The sequence below is a fragment of the Bos mutus genome, chromosome 8 (genome assembly GCF_027580195.1).
Source record: "Bos mutus isolate GX-2022 chromosome 8, NWIPB_WYAK_1.1, whole genome shotgun sequence".
Taxonomy (NCBI): domain Eukaryota; kingdom Metazoa; phylum Chordata; class Mammalia; order Artiodactyla; family Bovidae; genus Bos; species Bos mutus.
In genome coordinates this window covers 75,714,348-75,741,761 of record NC_091624.1, presented here as the reverse complement: position 1 = coordinate 75,741,761, position 27,414 = coordinate 75,714,348, and the positions used below count along the sequence as shown (strand labels likewise).

At 37.8% G+C, this 27,414-nt stretch overlaps 1 protein-coding gene and 1 long non-coding RNA gene across 13 annotated transcripts in view; one reads left to right on the top strand and one right to left on the bottom strand.

Annotated features, from left to right (window-relative positions):
• LOC138988912 (uncharacterized) overlaps positions 1–27,414 on the bottom strand; it is a 289,550-nt gene that overhangs the window by 74,028 nt on the left and 188,108 nt on the right. The gene's annotated exons all lie outside the window — the stretch shown is intronic.
• PTPRD (protein tyrosine phosphatase receptor type D) overlaps positions 1–27,414 on the top strand; it is a 572,219-nt gene that overhangs the window by 509,703 nt on the left and 35,102 nt on the right. For all 12 annotated transcript variants that reach the window (XM_070375882.1, XM_070375878.1, XM_070375881.1 and 9 more), the window contains 2 exons: positions 15,960–16,079; positions 16,587–16,741. In XM_070375882.1, coding sequence (XP_070231983.1) covers positions 15,960–16,079; positions 16,587–16,741 — 275 coding nt within the window. The remainder of the gene's footprint in view (positions 1–15,959; positions 16,080–16,586; positions 16,742–27,414) is intronic.

Here is a 27,414-nt window from a genome sequence, read left to right as displayed (position 1 = left end):
CTTTTATTGACTCATACTCAGGGTAACCTCTATATAACCCCTATGTATAACTGGCCCTTTCCTTAAAGCAACTCCTATCCAAATGATTCTTGGATACATTTGTTAATAATTTTAACAATGTCTGACATATTTTGGGTACACTGATATTTTACAACAATCCATGAGATAAACACTACTATGATTTCCACTTTATATATGAGTAAACTGAGGCCAGGACATTCCAGAAGGTCACCCAAGCTCTTTCAGTTACCAAGGTCAGAGTGAAGAATTGAAGTCAGACAGTCTGTCTCCACAACACATGTGCTTACCCACCAGGCCATACTGCCTATTAGCACTTCTGTGAAGCAGAGGCAACTGAACTATTATGTTACAGTATGCGTGTAAATCCAGCCTACCCAGACTGCTCTGCCTAGAGATACTGGCTGGTAACAAGCAGTCATTTGCAAAAGCTGTTTTCAGTAAAACACACATTTTTATCTTGACACTGCAGGCTTTCATTAAGCCAGGCACAGAAACTTGTTTTGAAATAACCAAATGAAATTCTGCCCCTTTTCTCCCTAATTGCTTCTAATAATAAAGTTAGTTCTAACTGGCCCCACTGCCAGTGCAACATGTGATGGTAATGAGCAGTTCTTGGTGGAAGGCTTTGTGACTTAAATACCCACAGTTTATCTTTCTGTTGCAGGCTACCTTTTTTTCTCCCACCTCAGACAGAGAAACTTATTTGGAAGTTACTAAATGAACTCTGTTTGTTCCCTTCATTAATTACTCTTTGCTCTTGCAAGTTAGCTCTCTCCTTTGTTAAATGACCTGAGGAGGCCAAATAAAGTGCCGCCTTGTGCTTTTTATTCTGTGATGGTTCAGTCTGTCCCCAAACTTATGATGACCCACAGAAGCCAGTATTGAGAGATCTCAATCATCATCAACCCTGGCTATACCAATGATATACTCTCACCCCCAAAGCCCCAAAGCCTTTGTTCCTCAGTCTAGAACACTTGAAAATAAATGACCAAATGCCCTGGAGAGATCTAACAAAGCACTGAACCCCCAAATTATCTCACCTGCTCTTCATCTTCCTCCCTCACATCCTCCCACCTCAATTTTCCCCTGTACACTTGCTCTTTCCCCTAAAGTCCCAGGAAGCAAGGGGAAAGCATTCCTGGATTTTCAAAACAAGAACATAGGTTAAATTTTGCTATACAAACAGTGTTTTAAACATTGGTTAGTTGTTGCTGAAATATATAGCTCCATACTTGGGGAACTTTTAGGGTTATGTGGGCTGACCTGCAACTCACTGAATCCTCAGTTCCCAGCAGCCAACTTCAAAGCAGTCATATTAACTACTTGGCTTTATTTAGAAACTGCTGTAGTCTCTTTCATAAAGGGAAGAGGTCCAGGCAGCTTAAACAAATCACTTCTCCAAGGGCTAAAGCTTAAAATTTCATTATTTTGATGAAGGCTTGGGTTCCTAAAATAAAATTCATCCCCTGGCTTATTAAAAAAAAGGCATGTGTGTGTGTGTAAACACTTCTGTGCATTACAAATAATCAGGAATACCTGTTAACTGAAGTGGGAAAGAGAGAAGAATAGGAAGAAAAGATTGCATGATACTGCACGGAATTCCCTGGGGACACCACCATCAGAGGAAGCAGCCTGACAGGGTTCCAAGCAGGGGTGCCTTGCAGTCACATGTCTGGGTTTAGAGCCCAACTTTAGTGCACACTAGCTATGTGACATTACGCAAGCTGCTGGACACCTCAAAGTCTCCTTTCTGGATTACATGGAAATGTAATGTGGATATTACCTTAGATAAAGAATGTGACAAGGTGTCTCAGTGAGTCTACTCTATTATATTTTGGTTGAAATAGAGAAGTTAGAAGCCTTACCATTATAGCTTTGGTTTCCCCTAAAGCTGGCTTCCAAATAAATCAAGTTTTGTTCCCAAATGAAATGAGTCTGTTTCTCTGTGGTTGTTGGTGAATCCTAACAAACACAAGAGTCACTCCGCATAGTCAGTTTTGCCCCCTGTCCCCAGCCCGGGGTTGCACAGCCATGCATCCTAGTCAACAGGAGAGTGTAGCTCAGAACATGGGGTCCCTTTGCATTTGCCTTTGACAGAATCTCCAGAATGGAGACCCTGACACAGGAAGTGTGTTAATCTGCCTGTAAAAAGTCTACCATAGACCCTTCTGGCGGCTACTTTCACTTATCTTGAAGCAATACAATGTGAAAATAGTATTATTATGAACATGAGTTACATGTAGTAATAATTACCACTAAATATAGTTTTGATAGCACATTTCCTTTTGGTTCAGATTTTCATTCCCCTTCCCTTTCTTATTTATTTATGATAATAGGGGATCCTCTTCTCAGAACCAACCTCCTGTGTTTTCTAGCCCTCTACTGTGCCAAGGCTCATTCCCAACTCCTCTCTGTGGTTGACACAGCAGCAGGGCTTGTAACCGTTGCTGAATTAGAACAGTTCACTCAATAAAAAATTTACTCTTGCATATGTTAGACATTTCCCTGATCTTTTGTTAGAGAATTGACCATTATTCGTATTTGGAAGGCTAACGAAGCCTTCCAAGTGTGGGGTAGGGCTTAGGGCTTACGGTGGCCATTTGAAAACTTCAGTTCTTTGATTTTTCAAATGCCATCAGTCTCCCTTAAACGTGGCCTTGCAAGAGTCCCAAACTTAAATCAGGAGACTGTTTGCACGGTGTGTACATTCATATATCAAGCCTGAGGAGAAAATGTGTAAGCTGAATATTTTCTATGAGTTTCATTAGGATATATTAAAATATATATATATATATATATATATATATGTATATGTATAAAGCTAAAAACTAGAGATTTTGAAGTTGAAGTTTGATTGCTGCCTAAAAATGCACAAATAAATTTAAAGACTTGTATACTGTGTGACAGGAGATATGGTTAGTGGGTTTTATTCCACAGTTTCCATCTTTTTTTGCCAAATCGTCTCAAGTTCTGCGTAGTTCACTGATTCTGCAGCAGCTTATTCTTGTGCCCCAGAATGTGGTCTTTAATTGTTTCCATGTTTCATAACATGCCAATAAGCACATGAATTGGTCTGGGTAACCACATGGAGGGAAGAAAGAGTTCGGAAAAAATGAAGCACTGGTAGGAGAGTAAAATGTATACAGCTGGGATTTCCACTACAAGGGTGTTATTTGTGGGCAGCTGGGATGCATGGCTGGCACGCCTGGGTTGAAGAATGAGGGTCTCCAAGGGAGGATTCTCAAAGACCATTCCTGGCCCGGAAGCTCTATTATTTGGTGGGTGATTGCTCACTTTATTCCCCCTTTATCTCTCTGCTTTTGGCTATTTCTCTTCTACTTTGTTTCCCATCTTGAGGTACAGAAGGGACCATGTAGGCCTATGGTTGACAAATTCTTGAGCAACCCTGATTAGTGTTAGAAGGTGAAATGGATTCAGTGAGGTTAAGGAGTATTTGTCTTTCACTTGTCCTCCCAGCCTGCCTTCAGTCAGTTCCCATAGTTGACACTTACTGTTGCTTCATGTCTTGCAGGCTTTATAGTGGGAGTTGATTCACTTAAAGAGTTAGTGTTGTAGTGGGACTTAGTGCTATAAATGTCAAGGATGTGAGAAAAATTTTGACACACCCTAACGTGGGCACTGATTGGAATTGTCATCATCCAACGTGGGCCACATTTGTTAGTGGTAAAAGCATAGAATAAGATGTGAGTTTGCATTCCCACCAACAGTGTAAGAGGGTTCCCTTTCCTCCACACCCTCTCCAACATTTATTATTTGTAGACTTATGAATCGCAGCCATTCTGACTGGTGTGAAATGGTACCTCATAGTGGTCTTGATTTGCATTTCTCTGATAATGAGTGATGTTGAGCATCTTTTCATGTGCTTGTTAGCCATCTGTATGTCTTCTATGGAGAAATGTCTATTTAGTTCTTTGGCCCATTTTTTGATTGGGTCATTTATTTTTCTGGAGTTGAGCTGTAGGAGTTGCTTGTATATTTTTGAGATTAGTTGTTTGTCAGTTGCTTCATTTGCTATTATTTTCTCCCATTCTGAAGGCTGTCTTTTCACCTTGCTGATAGTTTCCTTTGATGTGCAGAAGCTTTTAAGGTTAATTAGGTCCCATTTGTTTATTTTTGCTTTTCTTTCCAGTATTCTGGGAGGTGGGTCATAGAGGATCCTGCTGTGATGTATGTCAGAGAGTGTTTTGCCTATGTTCTCCTCTAGGAGTTTTATAGTTTCTGGTCTTATGTTTAGATCTTTAATCCATTTTGAGTTTATTTTTGTGTATGGTGTTAGAAAGTGTTCTAGTTTCATTCTTTTACAAGTGGTTGACCAGTTTTCCCAGCACCACTTGTTAAAGAGATTGTCTTTAATCCATTGTATATTCTTGCCTCCTTAATGCAAACTAGTACAGCCACTATGGAGAACAGTGTGGAGATTCCTTAAAAAACTGGAAATAGAACTGCCTTATGATCCAGCAATCCCACTGCTGGGCATACACACTGAGGAAACCAGAAGGGAAAGAGACACGTGTACCCCCATGTTCATCGCAGCACTGTTTATAATAGCCAGGACATGGAAGCAACCTAGATGTCCATCAGCAGATGAATGGATAAGAAAGCTGTGGTACATATACACAATGGAGTATTACTCAGCCATTAAAAAGAATTCATTTGAATCAGTTCTAATGAGGTGGATGAAACTGGAGCCTATTATACAGAGTGAAGTAAGCCAGAAGGAAAAACACCAATACAGTATACTAACGCATATATATGGAATTTAGAAAGATGATAACAATAACCCGGTGTACGAGACAGCAAAAGAGACACTGATGTATGGAACAGTCTTATGGACTCTGTGGGAGAGGGAGAGGGTGGGAAGATTTGGGAGAATGGCATTGAAACATGTAAAATATCATGTATGAAACGAGTTGCCAGTCCAGGTTCAGTGCACGATACTGGATGCTTGGGGCTAGTGCACTGGGACAACCCAGAGGGATGGTATGGGGAGGGAGGAGGGAGGAGGGTTCAGGAAGGGGAGCACATGTATACCTGTGATGGATTCATTTTGATATTTGGCAAAACTAATACAATTATGTAAAGTTTAAAAATAAAATTAAAATTAAAAAGATGTGAGGAAGTCCGTACTCAGTTTCCAAACTCTCTAAATCCCATTTCTGTTCCCAAATAGATAACCAGGGAACCTGGTTAATGGCATCCATTGCTAGAGCAGATCAAACATATTGTGCAACATGACTTATTTTATGATAGGCCAGGAATGGGAAAATCCATAATCCAGTAAATTCGGTTGTTTGTATTAATGAATGGAGGTTAGATGATGTCAAGGCCGAAGGGGGTCAGGCTGGCGTTAACTACACTATGCTAATAGTTTAGGGAGTTAAACCTGAAGCTTGGCCACTGGAGCACTTTAGACCTAAAGACCACTCACTCTTCCTGTGTCCTCTCCATTCCTTGAATGCCATCATAGTAAATTTACCCCAACAGAGAGTGACAGTGAGATGGAGACATATTCCACTTGCTTCTGTAGCTAAGAGGGAAATTCTGGACAAAAAGCAGCAAGAAAGGAGATTCTGATCAAACACTTTCTTGTTTTTCTATAGAAAAAAGCTTGAGATACTTTTCAGATTGTGAGGTCCTTTTGGGTTAAAAGTTGGCAGAATCCCTTTGAGGATTATAAATGGCAGTGTTATTGTTTTCATTGTCGTTATCGGTTTTGGAAGGCCCAGCCTTGGCTGGTGGCAGACTAATTCCTGGCCCCTCTGGTTTGTCAAGGTTCGGTAAGTTTAATAGAGAGCAAATGCCTTCCAAATGCCAGGTCTGTGTCCTCTTCCATACAGAACTGGAAGCACAAGAGGCCTTGAACATTTAATTTCTCAAACTATAACCTGAAGCACTGCCTATCTAGGGCTACAGAAACTGCTTTTTCCTTAAGCAACTGTTGTGATTGCAGCACAATCGTTGCCTTTAGAGTCTGCATGATGTATGGGATTGTTTTTAAAAAGCAGTGGATACTTAATGTATATAGGACACTGGCAACAAAAAGAAAGATACTCATGTTGGCCGCCTAAAGGATGTTTGGGTCCTTATCTAGCAAGTTCCACACTCTTGGTTTTCTTTTGTCAACCATGTCAGATAACAGGAAGGATCCCACCAATTTCTTACTGTCTGTTAGCTTCCTGGAATTTCTCCCTTCTTTGTCCATCCCACCTCCTCTATTTAGGATGGAAGACTACAGATGCTGGCTCAGAACATCCCTACTGAAGTGAATTATAGGCAGCACAACCTAAGGAATGAGAAAGAGATGCAGCTTTGCTCCCAGTGACAATGTGCAAAGCCCTTGTGATTCTTTGCAGTCATGCTTACAGTGCTCCGGGCTGGTCTAGGCTATTTCTAAGATTTTGAGAAGTGCAAGTTAATCTCTGTGCCCAGGCAAGGCAGACATTCAGCTGGTATGCACCACTGTAGTTTTACTGGGAGTTACTATATTGAAACGTATCCGTATTGGCTGGTATACAAACATTATCTTTTTATTGAAACTTTAAGTTATGTAAGGTTATCGCTCAGTGTCAGTGACACTGGAGCACTGCTGGAACACAGGCAGCCACTGGGCAGATGAAGGCAGGCGCAGAGGTGACAGTAAATGTGTGTGGAGTACCCAGTCATTGCCAGAAGTGACTGGGGCTGAGGGCAAAGAGACTCAAGTCATGAGGGAAGGCCTGGTATGCAAGTGCCACCTGGCCATGACAAGGACATTTCATACATTTTCCCTCAGGTTACAACAACGTGCTAGAAAGTGGAGATATAATGGGAGAAGTCATTAGAAAAGCTGAGTGCAGCTCCGTCTGTTAATCCCTATCAGATGCATTTGTCTTATCCTGTTCAGGTCTCTATAACAGAATGCTATAGACTGGATGGTTTATATACAACAGAAACTTAACTTCTTACAGTTTAAGACCAAGGTGCTGCTTCCTGCTTCATAGAAAACTGTCTGTGCGATGCAGGGATGAGAGAGCTCTCAGGAGTTTCTCTTCTAAAGCACTAATTCCATTCTACCAGGCCTCCACCCTCATGACCTAAGGGCCTCCTCAAGCCCCCACTTCCTAATACGATCACATAGGGAATCAGATTTCAACATACTGCCAGGAGAAATATCCACAACCTCAGATATGCAGATGATACCACCCTAAATTGGAAAACTCAGCAGTGGCCACAGGACTGAAAAGCTCAGTTTTCATTCCAGGGCCAAAGAAAGGCAATGCCAAAGAATGCTCAAACTACCACACAATTGCACTGATCTCAAACGCTAGTCAAGTAATGCTCAAAATTCTCCAAGCTAGGTTTCAACAGTACATGAACCAAGAACATCCACATATTCAAGCTGGATTTAGAAAAGGAAGAGGAACCAGAGATCAAATTCCCAAATCTGTTGGATCATCGAAAAAGCAAGACAATTCCAGAACAACATCTACTTCTGTTTCATTTACTACGCTAAAACCTTTGACTATGGATCACAACAAACTGTGGAATATTCTTAAAGAGATGGGAATACCAGACCACTTTACCTCCTGCGAAACCTGTATGGAAGACAAGAAGCAACAGAAACAGACATGGAACAACATACTGGTTCCGAATTGGGAAAGGAGTACGTCAAGGCTGTATATAATCACCTTGCTTATTTAACTTATACGCAGAGTACATAAGGTGAAATGCCAGGCTAGATGAAGCACAAGCTGGAATCAAGATTGCAGAGAGAAATATCAGTAACCACAAATATGCAGATGATGCCACCTTATGTCAGAAAGTGAAGAACTAAAGAGTCTCTTGATTAAGGTGAAAGAGGATAGTGAAAAAGTTGACTTAAAACTCAACATTCAAAAAACGAAATTGTGGCATCCAGCCCCATTACTTTATGGTGAATAGATGGGGAACCAATGCAAACAGTGACAGGCTTTAATATTCTTGGGCTCCAAAATCACTGCAGATGGTGACTGTAACCATGAAATTAAGAGATGATTGCTCTTGTGAAGCGAAACTATGACAAACCTAGACAGCATATTAAAAACCAGAGACATTACTTTGCCAACAAAAGTCCATCCAGTCAAAGCTATGGTTTTTCCAGTAATCATGTATGGATGTGAGTCTTGGACCATAAAGAAGGCTGAGCACAGAAAAATTGATGCTTTTGAATTATGGTGTTGGAGAAGATGCTTGAGAGTACCTTGAATAGAAAGGAGATCAAACCAGTCAATCCTAAAGGAAATCAATGCTGATTATTCATGGAAGGACTGATGGCGAAGCTCGAATACTTTGGCCACCTGATGCGGAGAACTGACTCATTTGAAAAGACCCTGATGCTAGGCAAGGTTGAAGGCAGGAGGAGACAGGGATGACAGAGGATGAGATGGTTGGACGGCATCACCAACTCAATGGACATGAGTTTGAGCAAGCTCCGGGAGTTGGTAAAGGACAGAGAAGCCTGGCGTGCTGCAGTCCATAGGGTTGCAAAGAGGCGGACATGATTGACTGACTGAACAACAGCAACCACCCTAATGACAGAAAGCGAATATAACTAAAGAGCCTCTAGATGAAGGTGAAAGAGGACAGTGAAAAGCTGGCTTAAAACTCAACATTCTGCCCTATATCAACATGGATCAGCCATAGGTATACATATGTCCCCTTCCTCTTGAGTCTCCTCCCACCCCAATCGCACCCCTCTAGGTTGTCACAGAGCCCTGGTTTGAGTTCCCTAAGTCCTAAACTAGCACTATATTGTAATTATCCTTCAATGAAAATAAATACATGTTTAAAAGTAGAAAAAAAAACCCGCAGGAAAAATGTAAAATAAAACAAAACTCAACAGTCAAAAAACTAAGATCATGGTATCCAATCCCATTACTTCATACCAAATAGATAGGAGGAAAATACAAATATTGGCAGATTTTATTTTCTTGGGCTCCAAAATTACTATGGATGGTAACTGCAGCCATGAAATTTTAAAAAAGTCTTCTCCTTGGAAGACAAACCTAGACAGCATATTAAAAAGCAGAGATATCACTTTGCCAACAAAGGTCCATATAGTCAAAGCTATGGTTTTTCCAGAAGTCATGTATGGATGTGAAAGTTGGACCATCAAGAAGGCTGAGCACCAGAGAATTGATGCTCTTGAATTATGGTGCTGGAGAAGACTCTTGAGAGGTCCTTGGACTGCAAGGAGATCAAACCAGTCAATCCTAAAGGAAAGCAGTCCTGAATATTCATTGGAAGTACTGATGCTGAAGCTGAAGCTCCAATACTTTGGCCACCTGATACAAAGAGCCAACTCATTGGAAAAGATCCTGATGCTGGGAAAGATTTAGGGCAGGAGGAGAAGGGGGCGACAGAGGATGAGATAGTTGGATAGCATCAAGCTCAATGGACATGAGTTTCAGCAGACTCAGAGATAGTGAAGGTCAGGGAAGCCTGAAATGCTGCAATCTATGGGATCACAAAGAGTCAAACACAACTCAGTGACTGAATAACAACAATGTGAATGGGGGGGAGAGGCACAGATATTGTATAGCACACATCAAAAAACAGAAGAAAATGAATATTAAGTTTTTAAATTAATAAATGGTTTAATAAGTGTTTGAATGGTTCAGTGAACTGATAAGCAGCAAAATTTGGTTTATTTAGAGAATAATATTTTTTGACATTATGGTTTTATTTATGAAAAGCTATGACTGTACTGATAGTCAAATGCTTTAATATCACTCTCATTTCAAGGACTCCATTGCCTTTGATCCTTCACTAAATAGTGGTCAGCAAAGAGAAAATGAAAGAAATTCATAAACCAGATAGTTTTGCCATTTGAAAATAGATATGACTAAATATTAGTTGAATGGGGAGAATGACACTATTATTCAAAGAGAAGAGAATCTTTGAGAATTATCTCTCCTGATTTTGGAAAATCAAGTATTAAATCTGGTCTTTTAAAAAATCCCCAAAAGAGATATAATAGCCTACAGAATCAGTTTGGCATGTAATTTTTCTGTCCACTAAAATATATCCTAATATTTACCTGAAACTTTATTTCATTGTATTCTTCTTATTAAATGTATAGTCATGGTAACATTTCCTTTTTCCCAAAAACAGCATTAATTTGCATTATCTAATGTTAACATACTGTCCCTTCTTTACAGTAGAATCCTTTGCCCAAACGTACTAAATACTGATTTCCAAATATCATTTATTGTCTCTTCTAAGTCTTTCTTTGACTAAATAACCCTAGGCAGGCTTTCTCAAATACTATGTGGCAAATGCGTTTGGGTTCAATATTGCTGGGACTCTTTGGAGTATTGGTTTGTTAAATTTGGAATTCTGATGCCTTCCGCCATGCTGCCAGGCTCAATAAAGCTTTGTTAAATTGAAATGAGGTTTTGTTTTCATAAAGTTTTAGGCTGTTTAAAAATAAGCCAACCTAGACCACAGTATAGTTGATTATAAAGTTGGCTTACACGTGTTGAGTGCCCTTAATGTGCCAAACCATGTCCAAGATAAGCCATGTGGAAGTAAAAACGAAACAAGGAGAGCATTTCCCTAAAGCACAGTCAGTAGATCTGCTGGATCAAATCCTACGAGATATTTCCAATAATGAGTTACTCTTTTGAATACATTTAAATATGTTCTATCATGCCATCAACTTACTTTTAATAATTTGCCATGAAAGGGAGAAAATGAATGAATTCCACAGCATACATGTAGCTATGGTCAACCCAGTCTTTCCATAATTTTGGAAAAAATGAAAGCTTACCACATAAAGGGATTCTCTTTGTGATAATAAAAAGAAATATCTCCCCTAAATTCAGCCAGGAATCTGAACTGTCTCTTTCAATTTGGGCCTCAAGTAGAGTTACAGGGTGATGTTTCTAAACCATAGCCTGGTTCTACTTTACTCCTTTTCTACTCTGATTCTAGTACATTCTCTCTTCACAGCAAGTTGGGGCCCAGGTCCATTAAAGGACTGTTTGGAATGTCACAACTACCTATTTGATGAACCAGGAGATATAAACACCCCTACATATTTAGTCAATATGGCTGATGGACTGGGGGCAGGACTGTTTTTCACTTTGGTGTTTTCATTGCCACTGACACCTCACCTCCCATCTAGAAAATCCTAAATACATATCTGCTAGGATTAATAATATATTCAATTTTTCACATTCAGAATGATTTCAGTGGTTTATAACAACAAACACAAAAAGCTGAGAACATGGTTAACTAATAATAAATATTCCCACTGGATACCTATTTGTGTTGGCCATTGGGTTCAGAGTTTCAGGTATAAGATTTCCAACCCTTATAATAAACCTGTCATGCAGGAGATAATCATTCCCATTTTATAGAAGAGGCCACAAGGCTTTGGTCCTGGAAACAGAGAAGCAGCTTACCGGTTAAACAGTGAAACTGCCTGACCTTTCATGAATCAGTCCTGAAGGCCACTTGTAGTCACTTCAGAAGCAAATAAGAAAAGACAGACATCAGTATTTGTACTGTAACTCCCACCTTGTATAAGGGGAGCCTTCTGTACAGCACATGTTAACTCTCACACTCAGCTCTATGCATGAAACCTAAGAAGTAGTAACTCTCTAGATTATTCTCTGAGATTCTTCTCTCAGGGGAAAAAAAAAAAAAAAACTGGTAGTGGGGAGGGTTATTGCCAAAGAAAACATTTCAAGAGAGGGAAACAGAGCTAGCTCATTTGTATTAGCTGGTTAGGAAAAAATATATATAATTTATATTATTTTTCTGTATCCGTTTCATTTTTTTCCTCACTAGACTTCTGACTCCCTCTCTAACCTTACAATGCGAAATTATTTGTTTAGTGTATGGCTAATAATGCAAGGCTTAAAGGAATATTTATCAGTAAGTCTAAGCCCTTAAATTTAGCCCTCAGGATGAAACCTATACAGTCTACTCAGAGAATGAGGTGGAGAAAAGAAGTGTTGCAGTCCTTGCACTGAAGGGAAGCCTATGTTGCTGTTCAGAGGGCTCAGGCAACCCTTCTAATCCCACTGCTGAGACTGTACATGTGAATGTGCACATACATTAGAACATTTATTTTTTCATAAACTCCGCTTGCAAAATGTCTCTTGAGAATAAACACAGATGTTTAAATATATTGACTTTTTAAAAAGTTGCTTCTAGTTTTTGCAGTTTCACTTAAAACATTTTAGAGGGGTTTTTTTTAGTAAAGAGTAAGGCTAGAATACATTCTTTAAAATGAGTACAAGAACTATTTAAAGAGCTAAAAAATGTTCACAGTATTTACTCCTTATAGTAATGTTTTGCGGAATTTTTTTTTTTTTCCTAAAGAGGTCAGAGTCTAACTAAGCCAAAAATAGTTGCAGTTCTCAAACTTTAAAATAATCATTATAAATTTAAGTTTTCCTACATTTTAGGGATGGAGTGGATTTGTATATGGAAAGTCACTCGATAGTGGAGTCATTTTTCCAGAGATCACATAAAGGCTGGCTTATGGTTCTTTTCTTGTTTTCCTTTGTCTTGCCTCACTGAAAGGTCTAAGGATAACCATTCTCCAGCTTTGAAACATAATTACATTGAATTGGGTTTGGTGAATTGTACTGAACTTCTAGTTCATTTTGTTGCATTAACTTGTGGTTTTTGTACCCTTCATAGTGGTATTTGTCCTCCTGGGATATAACCTGTTGGTTTTGATTTGAAAGGACTCATATTCAGCTGAAATTCTTAAATCATGAGTTTTGAGTTTCTCTGTTGATTCCTAAACTCAGTACATTGTTGGCGTCCCTTCAAATGTTCCAATAAGAGGCCTCCAGTTTCTTTTGTCTTTTGCAGCAAGACATCAACTTGACATCTATTTCATGGTTTAGAACAGATCCTCTGACTTCATTTTTGTGATTTTTTTTTTTTTTCTATCTGAATTAGGGTTACTTAAGTAATATTGGCTCTGTGAGGGTAGTAGCCTTTTCTAAGTTTATCCAAGTACAACTTGGGTTTTTTTTTTTTTTTTTTTTTAATTTTATTTTATTTTTAAACTTTACATAATTGTATTAGTTTTGCCAAATATCAAAATGAATCCACCACAGGCATACATGTGTTCCCCATCCTGAACCCTCCTCCTCCTCCCTCCCACACCATCCCTCTGGGTTGTCCCAGTGCACCAGCCCCAAGCATCCAGTATCGCGCATCGAACCTGGACTGGGAACTCGTTTCTTACATGATATTCTACATGTTTCAATGTCACTCTCCCAAATCTTCCCACCCTCTCCCTCTCCCACAGAGTCCGTAAGACTGTTCTATACATCAGTGTCTCTTTTGCTGTCTCGTACACCAGGTTATTGTTACCATCTTTCTAAATTCCATATATATGCGTTAGTATACTGTATTTCTGTTTTTCCTTCTGGCTTACTTCACTCTGTATAATAGGCTCCAGTTTCATCCACCTCATTAGAACTGATTCAAATGTATTCTTTTTAATGGCTGAGTAATACTCCATTGTGTATATGTACCACAGCTTTCTTATCCATTCATCTGCTGATGGACATCTAGGTTGCTTCCATGTCCTGGCTATTATAAACAGTGCTGCGATGAACATTGGGGTACACGTGTCTCTTTCCCTTCTGGTTTCCTCAGTGTGTATGCCCAGCAGTGGGATTGCTGGATCATAAGGCAGTTCTATTTCCAGTTTTTACTCCACACTGTTCTCCATAGTGGCTGTACTAGTTTGCATTCCCACCAACAGTGTAAGAGGGTTCCCTTTTCTCCACACCCTCTCCAGCACTTATTATTTGTAGACTTTTGGATCGCAGCCATTCTGACTGGCGTGAAATGGTACCTCATAGTGGTTTTGATTTGCATTTCTCTGATAATGAGTGATGTTGAGCATCTTTTCATGTGTTTGTTAGCCATCTGTATGTCTTCTTTGGAGAAATGTCTATTTAATTCTTTGGCCCATTTTTTGATTGGGTCATTTATTTTTCTGGAGTTGAGCTGTAGGAGTTGCTTGTATATTTTTGCGATTAGTTGTTTGTCAGTTGCTTCATTTGCTATTATTTTCTCCCATTCTGAAGGCTGTCTTTTCACCTTGCTAATAGTTTCCTTTGATGTGCAGAAGCTTTTAAGGTTAATTAGGTCCCATTTGTTTATTTTTGCTTTTATTTCCAATATTCTGGGAGGTGGGTCAATGGATGTCTATGGCAACCCACTCCAGTACTCTTGCCTGAAAAATACCATGGATGGAAGAGCGTGGTAGGCTACAGTCCGTGGGGTCGCAAAGAGTCAGACACGACTGAGCGACTTTGCTTTCAGAGAAGACACAGATGTACCCAACCCTGGTCTTACTATATCAATATTCTCCTTAAAAAATTATCTTTCCCTTGTGTTATTTTTAAGTTAGAACATATGATAGAAATATGAAACAAGAATATTTTGTGCATCTATAAATGCAAGCCTTTAAAAACAACTTACTAAGATATAATTCTCCATTTTTATGGTGAACCACTTTTGTTCGTTTTTCTTGATATAGATAATGTTTGTGTGGGTCTCACAGTTGAGATGAAGGCACAGGAGCAGACCTTGAAAACGCAGTCTCTGCCTTCCTGTGTAACTGGACCTTTTCTTTCATCTTGTCTAGGAAACTGTGTAGAGGATTAACCCTCTCCCTTTTCACAAGTTCTGGTCTCTACACAGAAAGAGGCAGACTCTGAGCAGCAAATGCTTTAGTTGTGAAACAGAAAATTACAATGTTATTTACAGAATGGTAATAATATTTATATTCAACATAAAAGCAAATAATTACCTAGTAATTCTATTTACTGAGCCAAAAATCCAAGTACCTATGATAATGCCTCATTGCTTTTGTTTAAATCCAAAGATCATAATTTTCAAGTATTTTTCAAGTAGAAAATGTACTAATATAAAATAGTACTAGATTTGTTTACCTAGAGACATGCATTTTAATTGGCTTCAACTAAGAACTACTCCCATTTTTTTTTCTTTTAATCTGAGATGGAAAGGGTAAATATATTCTGATGTATCGTCTTACTAGAAAATAGTGTTATCTTTGCTATTTTTCATTACACTTTTTAATGCCCAAAGGCACATTCAATAAATTCAAGGCATACAGCAGGTTTGGAATTATTCTTTGTTGCATATTAAATTAATTGCATTAAATACTTTTTACGTGCTTTTCTTGTCCAACTTCACATAATCACTGTAGATTATTGATCTAAAATGAATGGGTTTTAAATTATTTAAACTTTGCCACTGCTAGTGGGTTACCCTCGGAGACTTTTTAAAGAACAGACAGCTCTTTTCCCCCAGACTTTACATATTTCATTTGTTTTTGATATACATACCATTTATCTTGTATTAAAGAAAAATGCTGTGTTGTTTGTTATACTTTGACAGATTTACAAATTATTTCTACTTTTCTTTTAAACAAGCATATTTCGAGATAGCTCAAGATGAAATCGTTTGTGCCTTTTAAACCTTGATGGATGAACACTAACTATCTCACCATGTCATTTAAGTGCCTAAGTGTAATCTTTCTGAAGCGATTCTTAACGTCTATCGTAGAACAATTTTGTGTTTTCTTTTCAAGTCCTCTGAAGTTTCAAATACCTCTCTCCTTATTCTTCTTGGCGACAATCTGCAATTTATTTTTCTCCAGCAAAATTGAATCTGTTACTGCTTAGTATTCCTACCAGTTTGAAAAATGTGGTTTACATTGGCATCAGAGCAGTAATTTACATATATTGGGATAACAAGAATGCACGCCAGAAAAAGATCAACATAAAATGAAATGCAGAAAAGCTGTTTTCCTTCAACAGCAACTCAAAATAAAGCTAATAGAGAAATTGATGAGGCTCTGCCCTGAATGTGTCACTTGTTTCTTCTAGGTGAAGTGTGACCAGTATTGGCCCAGCAGAGGCACAGAAACCCATGGGCTGGTCCAAGTGACGCTGCTGGATACAGTGGAGCTGGCCACATATTGTGTTCGAACATTTGCACTTTACAAGGTTTGCTTCTTTTCCCCCTCTCTTTCCCCTTTCCATTATTTAAAGAAAGCTTCTTTTGAGAAATCACATATTTCAAGGCTTTACTTAAATCTTGATTCTACTGGCAACAATGAAGAATGAAATGATTCTTCCATTATCGGCAGTTTTTCTCCTTGTCTAGTGATTTGTCAATAAACGTGGAACTCTCGCTCTGAATGCAAGTTTCGGCAAATGAAGGCTGGATGAAGAAGAACTAGTTCTTTCTGTAAAATATGACAGGAGCACTCCTGATAGTTAAACCTGAGAAATGGAATGCTTCTCACCTAGGAATTTTGTCTTCCTGAGCAAATATTTGTCATTTACAAATAGCTTGTAGTTATAACTCCAAAGAGTAGTTCTTCCCAAGGAATACAGGATAGGGGAAGGAATTAAGAGAACACATCTACATGTTACCTTTCCCATGTTATTACACATCATACAACTTGAGGCTAAGAACACAGAATCTCAATCACTGTTCTTACTTTACAGAATGGTTCAAGTGAGAAGAGAGAAGTAAGACAATTCCAGTTCACTGCCTGGCCTGATCATGGTGTTCCAGAACACCCAACACCTTTTCTGGCTTTCTTACGGAGAGTCAAAACCTGTAACCCTCCTGATGCAGGTCCCATGGTTGTACACTGCAGGTAAGAACCGCTGAGAGCATTTTCCTCACAGTCAGAGTGTTTGTGGGGAAACACAAAACCGAATGATTTCTCGCTGGATATTCTCTTTCTAACCTTTTGATACTCTGGGAGAGTAACTGGCTTTGTAAATGATACAGGGAGTATTTTTTGGTCAAATGAGGTCTATACTATCAATAGGAAGGATTTGATAGAGTGCATAGCTGACTCCCCAGCCCTAGGAGATAAAAGCAAATATGGTTCATGCTGTTTTCTCTTTGGAGAAAACATAAATACATTCTTTTGAAATATATATATATATATACAAATTATTGTTTGATAGATTCTTGTGGGCTGGGCTAATATAAACTTTTTACTATTTATAGTGAAAAATGCTGAACAAAATAACATTATAAACATACAAGCTTACAGAGACTATTTCTTACTGCTTGAAGATGCCTTCTGCATATTAGTATTATCAAGTCACATACAAAAATATTCTATTTTGAGTTTTAAATTTTTATTTAATAAAATATGTACAAAGACCTATAGATTGGAAGAAATTTTTTATGTACTCAAAAGTAATGAATCTGCATTTTTCTTAATGTATAATTTATTATTTTGTACTTAATTCTAACATTCTCTATATCACCACTCAGATTCTACTATAAATGTGTTCATACATTTTTAATTCTAAACTGATTTCTTCCAGTTTTCTGAATTCCCCTGAAGTGCCATTACTAACAGATTATTAAAGATATCTGGTCAGTTGTTTATTGCTATATAAATTACAGTTCATGTAACTTCATAGTAGTCTTTTGTAACCCAAGTAATTCCAATACTTAGAAAATATATAAAAGAAGAAAAGAAGCATCTATCATAAACCACTTCTAACATGACTTAATACTATAACTTTCATTCACATCCCATATTATACTATAGCATAATATAGTAGATTCTAGAAATAAGGTCTGTTTTTATAAAAAGCTGGATACCATGGATAGGTCAGAATAAAAACAATAAAATTTACCTGACTAACTCATGCTAGAGGAGTGATGTTAAACAATGGCCTGGCAAATTCCAAATAAGATAATGTTTTATTTCTCTTTTCCAGCATTTTTACCCTAACAAAAACTGATAGTAATATTACTCTTTATTCATTGAGTATTTTACAAATTCCAAAGCACTACACCATGCTTTACTTTTACTGTTTGATGTTCTTAGCAACAGTATATCGGATCAAGAGACGAGAACACAGAGTTTGGTTCAAGTAAGATAGTTGAGAAGTTGGAGGTACGATCAGCCTCACCCTATAATCAACTTCTTACTCCTCTTTAACAAGAATAGGGGTCTTTGAAAATCTGCCGCTATGTTGAAGTTGGGTTTTTTTGGCATGATTCTTAAATACTATAAATTATTGCTATTAATTTGAGCAAATTATTATTAATTGAGCAAATGCTTTTATATCATGAAATCAGATTTCTGGTTGGTTTTAGCAGGCTGTCTGTGTGTTCTGTTACACAAACATCTTTGCAGACCTCAAAGAGCCATTGAAACTGGTTGCATAGTGCCCCTCCTTGGCACAAAATCAACTTAATTATGAAAACCACACATGAAACATTTGCAGATGGAGTTTGGCCGCAGGAGAGAAAACAGGAAGTTTGGCCTCACTCAAGAAGTGTTGCCTTCCTAAGTCTCCTGGCAAAGATGCAATTCACACAGATGCATACCTATATACACACAGGTGTATACACTTACACACACAAAAAAAAACACATAGATTTATATATACAAAATAATAGAAACGAGAATTAGAGAAACCTCACATGTATGATGGAGAAGGAAATGGCAACCCACTCCAGTGTTCTTGCCTGGAGAATCCCAGGGAAGGGGGAGCCTGGTGGGCTGCCATCTATGGGGTCGCACAGAGTCGGACACGACTGAAGTGACTTAGCTGCAGCAGCAGCAGCACATGTATGATAAGATATCTTGGCCTCTTGATTTAGACAGGCAGTGTCCACACAGCCAACTTCCAGAGCATCATGAATCTTTGACTTGGTTACCTGTATGTTAAAACCCGCAAGCATAATTTTTTTGATGGAGTGGCAGAGGATAGTCATTTCAAATAGCAACTGCTCCTGTGGTATTCCAGCAATGCTGGTTTAAAAACCTTCTCTAGGCAGGAAGGAAACTGCAGAAAGTGACACTATCCATGTCGCAAAGGGATCCTGATTAGTTACCATGAGCACTGTTGCAAATAATCACAGAAAATACTCTGGAGTTTAAATACTGAACTTCATGATTTCTCTTATGATGGACTTTTTTTTTTTTTACTAAATGATGAAGAAGTAGTAACAAACTCAAAGTAAGTCTAAGCGTTCTGCCACACAGATCCTGTGAGAAAGGAGAAGTTTCTGAAAGAAGACTGGTGGCAGATAACAAAAATGGAATGGGACTGGAAAAGGAGAAAATTAATTTTCCTTAAATAGTTTTCTCTAAGCAATAAAAGTAGCAGGACTAAAAAATCACTATGAGTAAACTAAATTCTAATGATCAATAATAAAAAGGACTTATGAGAACAGACTAGTACAAGCAGAGACAAGACCTTAGAAGGTCTTAGAAATTTTAAAATTTAGATATTTTCCATCATAGAAATACCATCAGATATTTCACAGTGACAGAGAACACTTTAATGCTATGGCTTTAGAATCTTTGATAGTAATAAATATGTTTTCAAGAAAGACCAAAAAAACCATTGAACTCTTAAAATGAAGCTGTTAAGGATACATAGAAATTAATCCTGCCATTCTAAAGGCCTTTAAGATAAAGACTGAACTTCTTAGTACTACATTTATCATCGAGGCCAATCTCAGCCTCAGTGCCTCGTTGTTCACTCTCGCACCACCCACCACTAGGTATATATTTCAAGCATAATACTCTCATCTCTGACTCTCAGCAAATGACTTTATCCACTCTAGCAGTTTACCTGTTTCCTTTTTCTACCTGATGATGTATATTCTTACTTCATAATCTAACTTACATCTTACATAGTACTTCTATGTTATGGCAAAGGCTGCAGACTGGCCTTGGATGATCCTGCTAATATACATGATAATTTTTTTTCTTAACTTTGAATTTGAATGTCTTTAAGCTGGCATGCACTGTCCAGTTTTCCAAACTGTTCCCACTCATTTTTTTTTTTTAACACACAATTCAGTTTATCTATTTATAAGAACTGTTTCATCTTATAGACATTTGAGTTGAAACCCTGGAGAAGACTTTTAAGCTCATTCCCCACTCCTCTTCTCATAGGAAGAATTGAAGCTTTTATTCTCTGAGCTCTCATAAAACAGGTTCACACTTAGCTTATTCAGCTGTCTGTGTGCAGATCACATATGTCATGCAGTCACAGAGGGCATGGACTATATGGATTATGCATGACCGTATCTCAGCTTTTACATTGTAGAAGGTGCTAATAGTTGCTTGATGAAGTTAATTGGATTCCATATGGCATTTTTAGGAATATTTACAGAAAGAGTGTGATAATTTCAAGGCTGGACTGTTTCCGGTTTTTTAACCGGAGACTATATTTTTGTCTCGTTATGTTGGAGTAACTTTTCAGAGCTTAATTAAGTTGCCTGCATCTTCCTAATACAGATTTCTGAATCCCCTTTTCTACTGCTGTATCCTTTATGTTCTTTCCCACATACCCTTTCATTCTTCAATTAAATACAGACATAGATCTCTGCTTTTTTAGCCACAATATTAGTTAAGGATGTTGAACCATTCATCCACATCAGATAATCTTTCCTCTAACTGGAGAGGCCTTTCTCTAAGTGCTTTATATGTGTTGCTGTATTTTTCTCCTTATCGTCTACAGAGGTAGGAATCCTGATTCTTCCATCACACTTATACCAAAAAAAAAAAAAAAAAACCCACAAGGCAAGAAAAGTCAATTTAATTGTCTAAGCTCCTGCCACTCGTGGTGCCAGAGTCATTATGTGCCCCAGGGTTACCGGTCTTATAAATCACGTAACTTTTCCAGTTTATCCATTACTTGCTTGTTCTCAGCTTCTCCTTTGGCCAACCACGTGGAGGGCATTTCACTTTTAGACTCATCCTGATGACTTGGTCAGCAGGAGAAACTTCTTCCTTTCTGACTCCACATCACATTGAAATGTTAGCCTTTATTTCACTCTTTCTGTGTGAAAGGTGATTGCTAGCAAATGAGTTTCTTCTACCACTTAATCTTTTTAACATAATCACAACAGTTACAAATCAGTGCACCATTACTATTTTCCAAGTAATACTAAGCCCTCAGGTGTTCACTCATTTAATCTACTAAACAATATATTTTACCTGTGAGTCATATTTAAACACAGGGAATTATAGGTAATTTGCCCAGAATCAAACAGCTCATAAACTAAGGCCATATTTCAAAGTCCATGACCTGCTTACCCACCATTATATCCAGTTCAGACTTTTTCTTGCTGAGTTTTTCTTAGTTCCTTATACTTAATGTCTTGTAGATATCTGTTGACCACATGGTTACCAGGTGGATATTTGCAATTATCTCTACAAATATCGTCTCAGTGTTAGAGACATGCCATATTTTTTCCTTATTAATAAAATTTGGTTTCGAAAGAGACTAAGGAAGGGAAGTTTCAGGCTATTTCATAAAATTATACATTGCATTTAAGTATATCATATCATTTCAGTCATCCTCTTAGGAAATAAAGACACTTTCTTTTTCCTTTTTCAGCCCTATTTGTGTTGTTTTTTTAGAATTGGTAGTTTATTTCTATTGGTATCAAAGGGATACAACAGCTGATTTTCTCTAAGTATTTGTTTCTTGTTAGTTGAATTCAGTTCAGTCAGTCGTGTCCGACTCTTTGCAACCCCATGGACTATAGCACACCAGGCCTCCCTATCCATTACCAACTCCTGGAGTTTAAACAAACTCATGTCCATTGAGTTGCTGATGCCATCCAACCATCTCATCCTCTGTCGTCCCCTTCTCCTCCCTACTTCAATCTTTCCCAGCATCAGGGTCTTTTCAAATGAGTCAGTTATTCACATCAGGTGGCCAAAGTATTGGAGTTTCAGCTTAAGCATCAGTCCTTCCAATGAATATTCAGCGCTGCTTTCCTTTAGGATGGACTGGTTGAATCTCCTTGCAGTCCAAGGGACACTAAAGAGTCTTCTCCAAAACAACAGTTCAAAACCATCAATTATTTGATGCTCTGCCTTCTTTATGGTCCAATGCTCACATCCATACATGACTATTGGAAAAACCATAGCTTTGACTAGATGGACCTTTGTCAGCAAAGTAATGTCTCTGCCTTTTAATATGCTATCTAGGTTGATCATAACTTTTCTTCCAAGGGAGCAAGCGTCTTTTAATTTCATGGCTGCAGTCACCATCTGCAGTGATGTTGGAGCCAAAAATAAATAAATAAATAAAGCCTGTCACTGTTTCCACTGTTTCCCCATTTATTTGCCATGAAGTGATGGGACCAGATGCCATGATCTTAGTTTTCTGAATGTTGAATTTTAAGCCAAGTTTTTCACTCTCCTCTTTCACTTTCATCAAGAGGCTCTTTAGTTCTTCTTCACTTTCTGCCATAAGAGTCCTGTCATCTGCAAATCTGAGGTTATTGATATTTCTCCCAGCAATCTTGATTCCAGCTTGTGCTTCCTCCAGCCTAGCATTTCTCATGATGTACTCCGCATGTAAGTTAAATAAGCAGGGTGACAATCAATATTCAGCCTTGACATATACCTTTCCCAATTTAGTACCAGTTTTTTGTTCCATGTCCATTTCTAACTGTTGCTTCCTGACCTGCATACAAATGTCTCAAGAGGCAGGTCAGGTGGTCTGGTATTCCCATCACTTGAAGAATTTTCCAGAGTTTGTTGTGATCCACACAGTCAAAGGCTTTGGCGTAGTCAATAAAGCAGAAATAGATATTTTTTCTGGAACTCTCTTGCCTTTTTGATGATCCAATAGATCATCAAATTTGGCAATTTGATCTTTGGTTCTTCTGCCTTTTCTAAAACCAGCTTGAGCATCTGGAAGTTCATGGTTCATGTACTGTTGAAGCCTGGCTTGGAGAATTTTGAGCATTACTTTACTAGCATGTGAGATTAGTAGAATTGTGCCATAGTTTGAACATTCTTTGGCATTGCCTTTCTTTGGAATGGGAATGAAAACTGAGCTTTTCCAGTCCTGTGGCCACTGCTGAGTTTTCCAAATTTGCTGGCATGGTTAGTGCAGCACTTTCACAGCATCATCTTTGAGGATTTGAAATAGCTCAATTGGAATTCCATCACCTCCACTAGCTTTGTTCATAGTGATGCTTTCTAAGGCCCACTTGACTTCACATTCCAGGATGTCTGGCTCTAGGTGAGTGATCACACCATCGTGATTATCTGAGTCATGAAGATCTTTTTTGTACAGTTCTTCTGTGTATTCTTGCCACCTCTTCTTACTATCTTCTGCTTCTGGTAGGTCCATACCATTTCTGTCCTTTATGGTGCCCATCTTTGCATGAAATTTTCCCTTGGTATCACTAAATTTAAGAGATCTCTAGTCTTTCCCATTCTATTTTTTCCTCTATTTCTTTGCATTGATCACTGAGGAAGGCTTTCTTATCTTTCCTTGCTATTCTTTGGAATTCTGCATTCAAATGGGTATATCTTTCCTTTTATCCTTTGCCTTTTGCTTCTCTTCTTTTAAAGCTATTTGTAAGGCCTCCTTAGAGAACCATTTTGCCTTTTTGCAGTTCTTTTTCTTGGGGATGGTCTTGATTCATGCCTCCTGTACAATGCCATGAACCTATGTCCATAGTTCTTCAGACACTCTGTCTATCAGATCTAATCCCTTTAATCTGTCTGTCATTCCCACAGTATAATCGTAAGGAATTTGATTTAGGTCATACCTGAATGGTCTAGTGGTTTTCCCTACTTTCTTCAATTTAAATCTGAATTTGGTAATAAGGAGTTCATGATCTGAGCCACAGTCAACTCCCAGTCCTGTTTTTGCTGACTGTATAGAGCTTATCCATGTTTGGCTCCAAAGAATATAATCAATCTGATTTCTATATTGACCATCTGGTGATGTCCATGTGTAGAGTTTTCTCTTGTGTTGTTGGACTATGAACAGTGTGTTCTCTTGGCAAAACTGTATTAGCCTTTGCCCTGCTTCATTCTGTACTCCAAGACCAAATTTGACTGTTACCCCAGGTATTTCTTGACTTCCTACTTTTGCATTCCAGAATAAATTGGGATGAAGCTATAATTTCATTGAGTCTACTTCAATTCTTGACTCATGATACTTACTCTGAGTCATAGTAACCCCTTTTAGGACCAAGGGAATATACTTTCTTCATAGGAGAAATGTATTCATTGATGAATAAATATGAAACAAGGTTAGACCAAGACCTTTCTGCATCTGTCTTTTAAATGAAACAGTTCCCAAAAAGAGTAAAATAGAACTTCTGAGAGTAATTTCAATCTTTCACATCATAGAATCAAACCAGTCTTCAAAACTGAAAGGAGCAGGAACTGTGGGCCAGATGTAGCTAATGTCCTGGAAGCATCAATGGGCCACAAAGGGTGACCCAGTAAAAATCAGATGACAAGTTGGGATTGGAACAGTTCCTCAGATCCAATCTTCATAATACTCTCTGACTTTATAGGTGAAAGCATGACCAAGAACTACTCAGGTCATATTCATAGCATAACCCTTTACTCCTAATTCCTGCCCAATATCGATTAAAAAAAAAAAAGCCTTGTCAAGGTCAAAGGATTTTAGAAAGTATTGCATATGAGCATAAAAATAAAAGACCTTGTAATCTAAAGGCACTAAGCATGCTATGGAAAATTATTTAATGCATTTTTAACCATTCATTCTAAATTTCATCCTTTATTCTTCCCAGTTTTCCATTCAAATATCTCTTTAGATCAAAGCCCATAAGTATTGCCAAAGCATGTGATAGTTTTGAGATGCTGACAAGTATGAACCATAGACCCATATTTTCCTTAAAGCTGGGATTCATTTTCACATATAAATTAAGTAATAAGAGACTCTAGCCTTCTACAGATGAAAGACTGGATTGTTAAAAGTACCAACATCTCTGGATAAGAAAATGGGTAGAGTATACAAATTTATGGAAACATTTTAAGGAGAGAAGAAATAATTATGCCATGTGGAAACTATTATGCCAGATTCTGTTCTTATATATCAATAATTCTGCATTAAAAAAGCAAATTTTTAGCTAATGAAACAACATGGTGATATAAAACAGGAGGCCAGATCCTCCAAACTGTGATGGCACAATCCTGTAAGAGAAAAACACCTTGCCTCCCTGAAGTAGTTTAAAAGTAAGTGAATCAAAAGAAAGCATTAAAGGAAATTATATAGTGGCCCCATGGATATAAAATTTAAAACACAAACTGAAGGAGTTTGGGGTACTGGCTATCTAAAATGGAAAATTTGCTTGAAAAGAAGCATTATAAAGGCAGTAGAGGAAAAGTAAGACCAATATTACAAGGAACTAACTTCAAAGTCATACATTAGGGTTTATAATATAAAAAATGCCTTCCAGGGCAACTGATAAACTATCACCTTTCCATTCTCAGTCCATGCCCAAGAACAAACAAATCACTTTTATGTAGGCGTGTGACAATTTACAGAGCATCTCCCACTGTTTATTCAGTTTAATTCTAATAAGGAGAATGGTAGATTGCAATATTAATATCTACACAGATAAGGAAACTGAGACCGAACAGTCTTAATTTGCTAGAGTGACTTGCTGTATATCACATTTTTAACTAGTTAGTGGAAAATCTGGACAAGAACCAATGCTTTATGATTCCAGGTCTTCTCTTTGTTTGTACCTTAACTGCTGTTCTCTATTTTGCTCAATTTTTGTTACACATGAGAGCAGACTAGGCCCCAGCCAATAACAGAGGTGGCTTTTTAGCAGATCTGAAAGGCCCTTTGGAGGCAGCATTGCATGATGGTGAGTACTGTGCATTTGAAATCAGCTTCCTGAAGTTCAAATCTCAGCTGCTGCATTTACTACATCTATAACCTTCGGCAAGTTAATTAAGCTAAGACTTGACTTCTGTTCAGTAAAATGGGATGATGATAGTATGTCCTTCATAGTATTGTCTATAAAAATTAAATAGGATGGTGTGTGTAAAGTGATAATTAGCCACCAACCTGCCTCTTTAGTCGTTTTGATGTTTGTATTGTCATTAGAACACATTATGTGTTTTCAGTTCAGTTCAGTTCAGTCGCTCAGTCGTGTACCCTACATAAAATATGTGGTTATTTAAATTGACTTTATTATTATAAAACAACGAAGAATACTGTCAAACAACAAAAAAGAATATGAGCTTGACTTCTATGTACTTTGTGATCTAGATGAGTAGAAAATGAATGTGTATGTGTATTTACCTAGAAAGTGAGTAGCAACTAGAATATTTAATACTAAAATGCAGAAGTACTATAATAATTATTTCCTTGCACCAAAAAAATTTATTAGAACAGATTGTGACTATAAGACCAGTTTTCTCAATTCAACATTTTTGAGATTTGAGTCATGCAATTTTTGTTTTGAGGAACTGTCCTATTCATTGTAGGAGGTTTAGCAAGATCCCTGGCCTCTGCCCACTCCCTACAGATGCAACAACCAAATATTTCTTCAACCATTGCTGACTGTCCCCTTGGGGGTAAAGTCAATCCAATTGAGAACCATAGCTATATGACAGTGAAACTGATTTTTGATTGTAGCAGAATATATGCATCCAAGTGATAGCCCACATCAAAGCTTTAAATCTTGAAAACCCTTCTTTGAATGACTCTCTTATTTTAAGGTTTAGGAGAACTTCTCTCTGAGACTTACATTAAGAATCACGTTTTAACTTTTACAGAGAACTAGACTAATTACTTGAAAAATCATACAACAATACTCCCTACCTTGATCACCAACCATACAAACCAAGACTTGACTATAACTGTCTCTTGGTACTTTAAAAAAAAAAAAAAAAGTAACCAATTCCAATATCACTAATTATCAGAGAAATGCAAGTCAAAATTACAATGAGGTATCACCTCACACCAGTCAGAATGGCCATCATTAAAAAAGTCTATAAACAATAAATGCTGGAGAGAGTGTAGAGAAATGGAAACATTCCTGTGCTGTTGGTGGGAATGTAAACTGGTATTGCCACTATGGAGAACAGTATGGAGGTTCCTTAAAAAAGCTAAAAGCAGAACTACTATATGATCCAACAGTCCCACTTCTGGACATATATCCTGAGAAAATCATAAATCCAAAGAGGTACGTGCACCCCAGTGTTCACTGCAATACTATTTACTATAGCCAAGACATGGAAGCAACCTAAACGTCCATTGACGGAGGAATGGATAAAGAAAATGTGGTACGTATAAACAGTGGAATATACTTAGCTTTAAAAAGAATGAAATAATGCCACTTGTAGCAACATGTATGGGCCAAGATATTATTATACTAAATAAAGTGAAGTAAGATAGACAGAGAAATATATCATATGTCATATGTGGCATCTAATTTTTTTTAAAGTGATACAAATGAACTTATTTACAAAACACAAACAGACTTATAGATATTGAAAACACAGTTATGGTTATCAAAAGGGAAACATTG